Source organism: Etheostoma spectabile, chromosome 10, assembly GCF_008692095.1.
Source record: "Etheostoma spectabile isolate EspeVRDwgs_2016 chromosome 10, UIUC_Espe_1.0, whole genome shotgun sequence".
Taxonomy (NCBI): domain Eukaryota; kingdom Metazoa; phylum Chordata; class Actinopteri; order Perciformes; family Percidae; genus Etheostoma; species Etheostoma spectabile.
The window spans coordinates 1,919,051-1,930,488 of record NC_045742.1 but is presented as its reverse complement, the minus strand read 5'-3'; the positions used below and the strand labels follow the sequence as shown (position 1 = coordinate 1,930,488).

Below are 11,438 nucleotides of genomic sequence, written 5' to 3'. Positions count from 1 at the left end.
AAAAAAAAAAAAAAAAAAAAAAAAACGAGACAGAAGCAAATAGGGAACTCACTGCACATTTAGGAGGTCTAAAAGAATCACCCACATTAACATGGCTGAACCGTTATAATAAAACATGGATAAAGGCTGAACTGTAGGGGGAGGAGGGTCTAATCTGTGGAGGAAGAAGAGAGGAGGAGGAGGACAGAGGGGAAAAACACAGGAATACACAACTCACAACATAGCCAATCCGGCAGGGACACACTTTCTACACCAAACAAGCCTTCAATAATCATGAAATGCCATTTAAAAAAGATTTTAGTGTGTTCATCTTGCTTGCAGACACTTGATATGACCACTGCAAATCTGCAAGGCGCTCCATAATCAGCTTTGCTTTTTGTGCTAAAAATCTGTACGGATACTTATAAAATCATTGATAAAAATATTCCTCTGTTAACAATACGCCTTGGAGGGAAACCATGTGAGAGACTTGGGGGGGCTGGCTGGCTGGCTGGGGGTTTGGGGGGAGGGACAGGGATTGAAGAGGAGGAGGAGGAAGCTAGGGCGTTGGTGCTACTCGGACTTGGCCTCCTCCTTGGCCTCCTCGGGGGCGTCCTCCACCTGCGGGACAGATCGTAGACGGGTCAGGTTAGGGGTCAACATCAGCACTTCGAGGCGGTTTCAGTGGATACGGCAGGTCTACGTGTAAATGACAGATGTCGCGGTCTACCCACCTCGTTGGTCTTGGCCTCGCCGTTCTCAGAGTGGTTTTCCTCGTTTGCCTCCGCCTCTGCGTTCTCCTTCGCCTTCTTGGTCTTCTTGTCCTCCTTCTTATCGTTCACAGCCTTTTCTTTCTGCAGTGGCCACAAGACACGCTGTTAGCAGGCTGGATATTCACACACACAAAGACACACACACACACACACACACACACAAACAGTGTCTGGTTCACTCAGGATCAGCGCTAGCGTGTCTTACCTTTGCTGCCTTCTTGACCTTTGGTTCCGGCTTGGGTGGGGCTGGTTTCTGTGACGGACAGGAAACAGCCACACATACATCACTACTTTCTTTGCTGATTCGCCATTTTTCTTCTATTTCTGAAAGTATTTAAAGACTTTGGCTCCCATAAAGACACTCTTTAAAACGGGTGACAATGAATCTTAACTCTTACAAACAACTTATTTTAAAACAGATACTGTCTGGAGAGTTTATAATAATAATAATAATTTGACTGCTCCTAACCGGGTTAATTAAGAAATTTAGACAAAATACTAAAAGTAATCACTCTAAAGCACTCTAGTATGCCCACTATTGGTATTTGGTGTGTATTTTACCAGTACAGCCCTTTTTACTAGCGAAACCATTTCCAAATCATGCTTTATTTGTTTAATAAGGCATTATATTAGCTTGAAGAATGAATTCTATTTAGATTTTGCCCTATGCTTTAAAAGGCCTTTTATATATATATTTTTCTTAAAAGAAATGAGTGCTTTGGCTTCTTCCTTGATGTCTATTAGCTAAAAGGTACTTTGAAAAACTTTATAACTACCTCATTCACTACTTACATAACCTGTTACTCATTGTAAAGCTTAATAATGCAAAAAAATATGTTTTTAATTTTGGTATTGCTAAGAATCAAACTGAAGTATTTTATAAAAAGATAAAACTGTTTTTGCGTCTCTAAAAAGCCAAACCTTGGTTTTTCTAATTAGTAATCGATGTGTGGGACTACTTTCAGGCGTTCTACCACGAGGAACACGCTATTAACTACATGTGTTCGTGTAAATGAGGTTGTTGAGTTAGTACGTGCGTCTTCTTACCGCTGATAACCGAGCTGATCTCCTCTGGGGCTGAAACAAAAACACACACCGTTATCGGGGGGGGGGTTCTCATTCGATTGAGACTGGATTCAGGAAACACACGTCTGAATTCAATACTGCTACTTTCTTCCTGATGACGCCCTCACATGTCCCACTTACTGATGCAAATTCAACCGTAATCACGTGTATCAGGTGTTTCTCTTACCCCGCCATCCTTGTCTCCTCCTTCTGTTACCGCTGTCTGAAAAACACAAACACAACACTTGACATTTGAAAAAATAAAACAAAATTAAATTATCACGGGTTGAATTGGTGTTTATACCAAGAAGAAACACTCGCTAAACGCTCCAAGTGCATATTACGGATAATGACAGACCTGCTGAAAAAACTTTTTGGTTTCGGGAGAAAACTACATTTTATGTCAAATCCAGGTCATTTTAAAGGATTACAGCCCGGAAATGACAGGGGAGTGCGTGATTTCAGTACTAGGCCGTGAGGGCCCGGCCATGTGGGCCACTGGAGCCATGTTTTGAGGGCTCAGGCCCCGCTTTTCCCTTTCACTCCCCCATTTCTTTCTCTCATTCAATGCATAAGGCTCAGATTTGAAAGCTGGCGCGGGAGTCTTTGCAAAAAAGGGGGAGGGACCTGCTCCGGGCGCTCGGGCGCCACCTGGCGGCGGAGCCACGTCATCGCGGCCATTTGGGACTAAGAACAAAGAGAGAAAATATTAAATTTTATCGAAACGCGACGGCGAGTGTTTGTTTTTGAGGCCAAAATGCAAAGTAAAGGCACTAAAGCATTTTCTAGGGCCACTTTTCGCCGGTTTGGTGGCGAATTGGCGATAAGTGAAGCGTTTGTTCTCGGTAGGTCGGCGACGAAGGTGGACAAGAGCTGCAAAGCATGGCTGCTGCTTGTGCTTTAACTGCATGGAGACCGAGAGAGACTTCTGACTCCCCAAAGGACAGCGGCTCGTGCGAGAAAACGCGTTTTATAGGCCGTATCCGAGCGGGAAAATATTCATTCTAACGCATAAAAAATTTACATTATATCTAGAAAACAGGCAAAAATTACCAGCGAAAAATACCGGCTATACATTACGTTATAATTAAGTAATGTCTCAGAGGGATGTCTTCACAATCGTTTGCAATGCATTAATAGCGGATATTCCCCCTCAAACTATGTCAATTATTTTGAGAATACGTACCTTTCTCTTGGGCATGTTGAGCTCTTGGAGGTTTTCTTACAAATACAACTACAAACTGTTCTTTTTAGTGGGTTCAGTGCATGTGAAGACGAGTGTCTCCCTTTTGCTCGGCAGTGTAGTAAACACACTGGAACGGAGAGGCGAGTGGTTGAATGGGGGGAGGGGTGCGGCTAAAGGCATGATTGATAGGCTCTCAGCCAATCAGGTGACGCCATTCGGGGCTGCAGAACACTTGGAATTTTGGAGCCGGTGATGTTCTGAGGCGAATGGCTTCTTGCAGAGAAAGATGGGAGGAAGCCTGCGCGAATGAAAGGCTAGCGTTCGAGGACATGTTGCCTTCATATAAGTGTGTTCAATTACAATGAGAGAAAGGCCGGACGGCGAGCCTGTGTGCACCGTGAAATAGGCCCCGGCGGCGGGCACCGTGGCCCAGTGTAAAGCCACGCAGCCTCGCTGACTTGTCTTAAACCCGGGAATCACGTCCGCAGCGGCCAGCGGGGACACATTTCACCATAAATTCACTTCGTGTTTGAGTCCAATATGGCGCCCACTCCTTTCCGAAAACATTTTTTTTTTGTTTGTTTGTCAGTCTCCTAAATTCGTTTGAGAGGAAAGCCTCGCGCCGTCTGCCCCAGACGCCGGCAGGGGGCCCACGGAGCCCGCGGAAAGACCCGGCTGCACAAGACGGCGCTTAAAGAAGCTGTGCTGGAACACAAAAGCGTCCAGAAGTGTTCAAAATCACAGCCGAATTTTTATTTATACATTTATTTATTTATTTCACCATTCACTTTGGGACCTACCATAACCAAATTTACTAGATCACCTGTTTAAAAAAAAGGACAACAGCCAATATGGCGTACAGACAATGGGATCGATGCTGAAATGATCAGACAAGATATAACCAGACAGTTCAAGAAAGGATGTAACCCCGTTATTGACCGTGTCTCCGTCCGAGTGTGTGTGTGTGTGAGAGAGAGAGAGAGAGAGGGAGAGAGGGAGAGAGAGACTAGAAGGGGCGGGGAGGCAGAGTAGAGGCGGAGGAGGAATGCAAAGCGCCATCCAGTGCTGGGGGAGACAGGAGCATTTGCGCAGATAGTCTGCGCTGCCTCTAACACACTCACACACACACACGCACACACACACACAGCGTTTCAACCGGGGAAGTTGGTTGTTTTTTTCAGTCCAATCCGCCTGCAAGTGTCTGCAAGGAGCCCTGCAACCAGCCGCTGGTAACCGGACCCGTGTCAGCACCAGGGATTCAACATGGTGATCAAAGTGTACATAGCATCGTCCTCCGGATCCACGTCGGTAAGAGATGAATAATCAAAGATGAATATGGTTTATGTGACGTTTTAGCCAGATGTATCTGCAGCATCCAGCCGAACTTTTATTGAACTCCCTAACTGATGCCCTGTCATCCTCTCAGTCTGGAGAGGTCTGACTCATCAGGGAACATGCTGCTCTGCCTGTCCCCAACACTTGGACACAGATGGAGTCTTTCAATTGTCCCCCAACCCCCCTTCTCTGTCTCCTTTTTAACTTTGTCACAGAGTAAGAGACAGGAAGTTTGAGGTAGCATGCGTCTCTCTCAGCTGTGGTTTCCTGAATTCACAGTTCAGTATTTTTGTGCAGCTGAAACCCAGGCTGACAACCAGGATCAAGGAATGCATCCAAAATCCATTTATGTACTTACAAGGTCCTGTTGTACCCCCTGATGCCAGGGTAGGGTTGTTCCCAGTCTGTGTGTTTGATAAGGGGGACAGAGTCTCGAGTGTTGCCTTCACTATCCTGCAGCCCAGAGGACCCATCAGCTTCATTCTTGCTAGTTTCGTCCAGAGTGGAGAGGAATGATGGTGATGCAATTCTCCAGGGCCCCTTTTTAGACATGCAGCTGCAGCCCTGGAACACTTATGCTCTGTTTAGGACTTGTTGAAGGTCTTGAGTTGGAGCCACAATGCCATTTTCTACATTTTAAAGTGCACTATGGCTGGAATTCTGTCAATAACGTGCTATTCTTGTAATCAAGTATAGTGTGTTTACAGCTACTGCAAGTTGTGGAATATTACTAACATCTTTCATAGTGCAAAATTGAAAGTGTTGTGATGGAAATGGCACAGATATACCAGCCTTTAATTAAAGTCCCCTGTCACATCATGTGGTTTTAGGTCACCTCCCGGATGATTTACTGTAATTGAGTAGCTTGTCTTTACAGCTCACACACAGAGGAAGTGATCAAGCACGGTCTCTTTTCACTTGGACAGCTCCGAGGAACTTTATTGCCCTTAAAGTAAATGACATTTGCAAACGCTCAGCAGCAGTCTTAAAGGACGGGAGCTTCCTGTAAAGCTAGAGTGGTCTGAGTTTAAAGCCAGCGATGCCATCAATGTTCCACAGCCTGTCTGGGGAAACCTTGCATTAGCTCTCATTGATCTGTCTTAAGTAACTCCACTAGAGCAAGTGGGCAAGCCGATGGTCTCTTAAATACTGCACAGACACATTTCTACTCATATTATTATCTTTTAGAGTTGGAAGAAAAAGGTAAAGTTCCTTAATGTCTGTATGTCTCTTTTATCTTGGTATGCTCTGCTATGGTCACTCATTTGTTGGAATTTATTTAGATATCAGATATGCTGTCACATTACAGAGTTTCTTGGAATAAATCCACGTCTGATTTTTACAGCTTTTAATGTTAGAACATCTCTCGGTGTAATGGTCGGAAGACAGATATATTCCATTAGAAGCCGACTCAGTGAAAAGCTGCTGAGTGACAAAGTGGGGTTGAAACCCTCAGCTTACAGTTCGATTGCGTCAGTGACTACAGAAGAATAGTGATTGCATTCCACTATCCAGCAGTGTCTGCTGCTACACAAATCACTCTAATCTAGTTCAGCATGGGAATAGTGCCACAGCCAAAACAAGAGAGACAAGTAGGAGTATTTAAAAAAATATTAAAATTATATTTCAAGCTTTTGCAGGTCAGCGAGAGAGACAATTAGCCAGAGGGATGGATCCGATTCAGCGCTGGACAAGCAACAGTCAGCAGTCTTCAGACACAGATATGCTTTCTAAAGATAACACAAAGTTCTGTTCCATGCCCATATTCATTGCTATTCATGTGTAATGATTTGTTGCTGAATCGGATCCATTTAACAACCAAAAGTAATCAGAGACGGTTCTATGTAGGCTGGTAAACATCTCCACAACCATGTGTGTCTAATAGATGGAACTTTTTATTTCTAATATAAGACAACCACAGCTGATGTGTATTAATATTCAAAGGCCAGACAGAGAGAAGTACAGTAGGGAAAAGACAGACAATGTAGAACTTAGTTGTGTCAACAGGATTTCTCAACATTTCCCATCTGCATGAATGATTAGTAGATTAGCTTGGCGTGTGTGTGTGTGTGTGTGTGTGTGTGTGTGTGTGTGTGTGTGTGTGTGTGCGTGTGTGTGTGTGTGTCCATTGGCTTCCACATACAAGTGTATACTTATTGCATTCCAATATGATAGTACTGAAATAAAGGTTACCTTTGTTTTGCTGCTGTAGTTTGAGGAAAAATATAACATTAATGCCGTTATAATATTATATTATTTCTATTTAGCAAAAGACCACAAACTATACATTTAATCACTGTGTGGAATCAACCACTTTCTGACAGAAAAATGCAACATTATAAGCTTTAAAAAAAAAAGGATTGTTTAGGTCTGCTTCATGCCACAGTTGTACCCCATTTCACGCTGGTGGCTCAACCTGGGTTAAACCCGGGTTAACTTTGTGTTTGGATTGGTTAATCTGGGTTTACGACCCAGATCAAGAGGCGGGTTGCACGCTTGTAAGTATCGGGCTGGGGAAATAATTTCATTGGTTGGAAATGGGGGCACACTGTCAGCATAGGTTGGACGCACACAAAATAAAGTCATCATCACAATACAATATTATTGAGGTTTTATTAAACATACTGCCCTATTCTGTGAAATGTTGCATTGTCTACAAACGTTTCATCTAAAAAGATTCAATTCTCTGTTTGTTCATATTACTTCAGTTTTATTGCTGCAAAATGAGATTGTATCGATACTTGGCTTCTGTGTATCGATACAGTATTGCCACGGAAAATATCGCGATACTGGTCTGTATCGATTCCCCCCCCCCCCCAATCACAGTTTGTCCTGCACTCTCTCTCCTTTACAATGAGGTATTCAAGTACAAAACACTAGTCTGCTGGTGCAACACTGGACCGGAGTATGTACTACGTTACCTTTCACTGGATGTGACGGTACCCCCCCCCCCCCCCCCCCCCCCCCCCCCCCGTTTCTAGCAGTGAGAATAACTGGTAGCATCGCTCCCAGGTCTAGGGCCGGGTCCAGAATTCAATACTTGTTAGCACGACCCGAATTTCCTCTAAAGTTTGAGTATCAAAAATTGCAATCTCAAATCTCATCCAAGTCATACCAATAAGCATGCAGAATGCTTTTATTAAGATCCAATAATGTCTGTTATAGGTTGTAGAGACATGCAGGAAAAACTCAACGTTACACACAGTGACGTAGTAGGAGCTGTAATGGTGTAACGATCCCAAGCCCTACCCCGGTCATCTCTGAATGAGGTCTCAACCCAATGTCGACTGGCTTAGTTTGAATTGACAAAAGAAGGGTTAAAGCTCCCCTGACCCCTGACCTGTGCTTGTTCCTTGTAGTGTGCTGTCCCTGCAAACCAAATGGGAGCTGACATCATCGTAGTCCCGCTTAGAAACGAGAAGCAGAATGTCTGAGTCGCCTGAAGAATGGTGTGAAATCTCCAGAGACTTCTTGTGTTACCGTCAATGGCTTTGTAAAGATTAGGTCATCGTGCGACATACCCATGTCCTGATGTGAGTCTCAGCTGTGACCAAACAAAAAACAAATACACACACTCTCATATTTGTACATGCAGTATACTTGAGAGAAGAGTACCACCTGCTTCTCGGCCAAATTTGAATAACAAACTAGGCTTTTCTTTAAAATTCACACATGTAAATACACACCTGTAGCAGTGCATCTAGACTGTGGAGCACTAACTGGAAATGGAAAACGTCTGTGGAAAGAGCCAAAGAAATTGGCCAGCTCGACAGCACATTTACTGCCCCATTTCCCTTTATGCACTGCACGCCGCGCTATTGTAAAATTTCCTCATTGCCAGTATGAATGTACTGAGAATCAGTAACAACTTGGGAATATATTTTCGGTGTGTACAGCATTGTTCATGTCCAAGGTTGATCTGCTCTCTGCTTCAGATTTACTGCTCTAGTGCTATGCACTGATGGTTAGACATCAGGGCCTATAGGTTGAGTCAGTCTAGGTTGTTTTGTGGCCTTTTGCTGTTGTTTCACTTTCAGGCGGCAGCAGGCTCTGTTGTAACAATGTTGTAATGCTGACTGAGCTCAAGACTGGGTGGAGGCTACTGCTGCTGTTAAATTCCACCGAGCCAAATCAGACTTGATCTAATCAAGACAAAACCTTTATCCCGAACAAACACACCACAGCCAGGGTGGATTCCATGCTTGCTTTAGTCCAGACTGGATTTTCCTGCATTCACGTGGACTCCCAAACCATTAGAATGGGATTTCAGTCTATAAGTCTACACAGAATGTTTGACAAATGCCAATGTGTTTTTTGTTACATGAATAAATTGCACATGAATTGACCCCAGCTTCGAGTAGACATAACTGATTGAATCAGTGTCCACTGCATTGATCCCAGCCCGTGTTGTGGATACAGCGCATCCAATCAATGCCTGGCCTGGCCTTGTCTGCCAGCTGTAAATGCCTCCGCTCTGACCTGTTTTCTGGGATTGATCAGCTCTGCATTTTAGCATGCTAACATTTGCTATTTATTAGCTTTGTCAACCCAGAGTTCAGCCGAGGATGATGGGAATGTCATAAACCAAAGTACTGGACATGTTCAAATTGGATCTGATGACGGCGCTAGAGTAGTCTGGGACTCACCAACGTTTTAAGGTCCCATGGCATGAAAATGTCACTTAGTGAGGTTTTTTAACATTAATATGAGTCCCCCCAGCCTGCCTATGGACGCCAGAAACGGCTAGAAATGGTGATAGGTGTAAACCTAGCCCTGGGTGTCCTGCTCTTCCTTTGAGAAAATGAAAGCTCAGATGGGACGAGCTGAAATCTTTTCCCTTATGAGGTCATAAGGGGCAAGGTTACCTCCCCTTTCTCTGCTTTGCCCGGACAGAGAAATTGGCCCCCCCATGAAAAAGAGAGACATCATGACTTTCAAACGAGCAAAGTGGTAGTTGGTCAAGGCCACACCCCCACCCTCCACCTTGACTTCAGATACAGTATCAGGGGACCACTAAGGGCTATATAAAAGAGACTTCAGATACAGTATTAGTGACCCTAAGTCTATATAAAAGAGACTTCAGACAGTATTAGGGACCACTAAGGTCTATATAAAAGAGACTTCAGATACAGTATTAGGGACCACTAAGGTCTATATAAAGAGACTTCAGATGCGTATTAGGGACCACATGGTCTATATAAGAGACTTCAGATACAGTATTAGGGGACCCTAAGGTCTATATAAAAGAGACTTCGATACAGTATTAGGGACCACTATGGTCTATATAAAGAACTTCAGATCAGTAAGTTAGGACCACTAAGGTCTATATAAAAGAGACTTCAGATACAGTATTAGGGACCACTATGGTCTATATAAAAGAGACTTCAGATACAGTATTAGGGGACCACTAAGGTCTAATATAAGAACTTCAGATACAGTATTGGGACCATAAGGTCTATATAAAAGAGACTTCAGATACAGTATTAGGGACCACTAAGGTCTATATAAAAGAGACTTCATACAGTATTAGAGACCACTAAGGTCTATATAAAAGACTTCAGATACAGTAATTGGACCACTAAGGTCTATATTAAAAGAGACTTCAGCTACCGTATTAGGGGACCACTAAGGTCTATATAAAGTATCCAAAAGCAGCATGGCATGGGACCTTTAACATAATTCTATCTATCTTGGATAGTAGATGTTGAGATATTTCACAGAAAACGTCAACTCTTTGACCTAGTGGTGACATTATAGAAACAGTCAACAGATCACAAAGATTCCTTCTTTGAATTAATGTCTGTACACAATCTTATGGTATCCCACATTCATTTTTTTTTGATATTTCACTAAAGAAAAACGTCAACCTCATGATGAATACTAGGGAAACTCAGCACCCAGTAGCATTCATCACCTGTGGACCATGCATGTCTGTTCTACATGACCATGGCCATCTAGTCGTTGAGAAGATATTTGAGTCTGGACCAAAGTGGTGGACTGTCGGACCAGTAGGCTACTGCCATCCACGGAGCCATGCTGCTAGCGTGGCTAAAAACAGAAGAGTTACTGCCTGATTCACGTGTGGACAAAACAAACAACACAGAGACAACATCTCTCCTACTTTTGCATTTTCTCATACTCAATGTCAGTTTAAATTTGCATACCAAGGCAAACTATGTAGGTATTGTAAGAGAATGCCTGGATTAAGGACATCCAGACCTGAAGCCTGCAGGCCCTGCTGGCTCATCGCTCTCACTATCTACTATAATGACTGAAAGTAATTTCTAGCGTTCCAGAGATAATGAGTAATATAGGGCAACAGGAGAAGAGTAGTTGTTTATTACCACACCCAAAGGCAAAGGCTGCCTGTTTTCTTTTATACCAGTATTACCAGGAGCTCCACTAAAGACCCCAGAGAGCAATGCAAAGGGCCAGAGGGGGCAGAGCTGGGAACTCTCAATGTGCAATTAGAGGTAGGGGCAGATGGCATGAGGCCAGCGTGGCCTACAAATTAATTTAGCTTGGCAACAGTCCAATGCAGGCTTCTTGGGTAATGGCCAGAGTGCACCAAAAGAAAGGAGAAAAGAGGAGAAAGTGCACATTGTGCACAACTTCTCATGTTAGCAATTTAGGATGAAGTTATTGCTGTTTTGGGTACAAGTACCAGCTTAATGTGTACTATGTAAGTCAAAAAGATAGAAAGAGCAGACTGTGCAGATTCTTCCATCAGAGGGAGGATCGCCTGTGTTTACAGACAGGGAGTTAAAGAGAGTCTGAGCTCATGGCGTTCCACTCCGTTGCTGGTTTCCAGAGCAGGTGGGCAAAGAGCTGGTTTTAGGACTTTGGCCTCTGGAGTGCAACTGCCAATAAATGATTTCAAACTGCCGCCCCGGCTAATCTAGCAGCATTGTCAGCGCCCTCATTTCCATAGCTCACTGTTGTTTCAGCAGATGGCTGAATAATAAATAATCCACCTGTCTCGTCTGCATGCCACAGAGCTGGGAGGAGCCCTCATGTAGGTGTCTGGGCTCACAGGAAGACAACAAGTGAATTATCGCTCACAGAACCTTGTGCTTTCATTTGATTGTGTGTGTGTGTGT

The 11,438-nt window shown here is 43.8% G+C and overlaps 2 protein-coding genes across 2 annotated transcripts in view; one reads left to right on the top strand and one right to left on the bottom strand.

The window, feature by feature from the left end:
* On the bottom strand, nt 1–3,241 carry LOC116696600 (non-histone chromosomal protein HMG-14A). The gene is made up of 6 exons (XM_032527680.1): nt 3,004–3,241; nt 2,005–2,040; nt 1,800–1,829; nt 958–1,005; nt 714–833; nt 1–600 (listed from the first exon to the last, which is right to left on the bottom strand). The coding sequence occupies exons 1-6, from the start codon at nt 3,016–3,018 to the stop codon at nt 553–555; spliced, it is 297 nt and encodes a 98-aa protein (XP_032383571.1). The 5' UTR covers nt 3,019–3,241; the 3' UTR covers nt 1–552.
* Nucleotides 3,242–4,039: 798 nt separating this feature from the next.
* Nucleotides 4,040–11,438, top strand: part of sh3bgrl (SH3 domain binding glutamate-rich protein like) — a 13,336-nt gene continuing 5,937 nt past the window's right edge. The window contains exon 1 of the mRNA XM_032527679.1: nt 4,040–4,311. Within this exon, the coding sequence (XP_032383570.1) occupies nt 4,267–4,311 (45 nt within the window). The 5' untranslated portion in view covers nt 4,040–4,266. The remainder of the gene's footprint in view (nt 4,312–11,438) is intronic.

Bases quoted from the DNA above. Each gene is read 5' to 3' on its own strand.
- LOC116696600 (XM_032527680.1), bottom strand. The intron at 1,006-1,799 runs GTAAGAAGACGC...TGTCCGTCACAG, and splicing joins GATCAGCTCGGTTATCAGCG to AAACCAGCCCCACCCAAGCC. The intron at 601-713 runs GTGGGTAGACCG...TCTGTCCCGCAG, and splicing joins GCGAGGCCAAGACCAACGAG to GTGGAGGACGCCCCCGAGGA.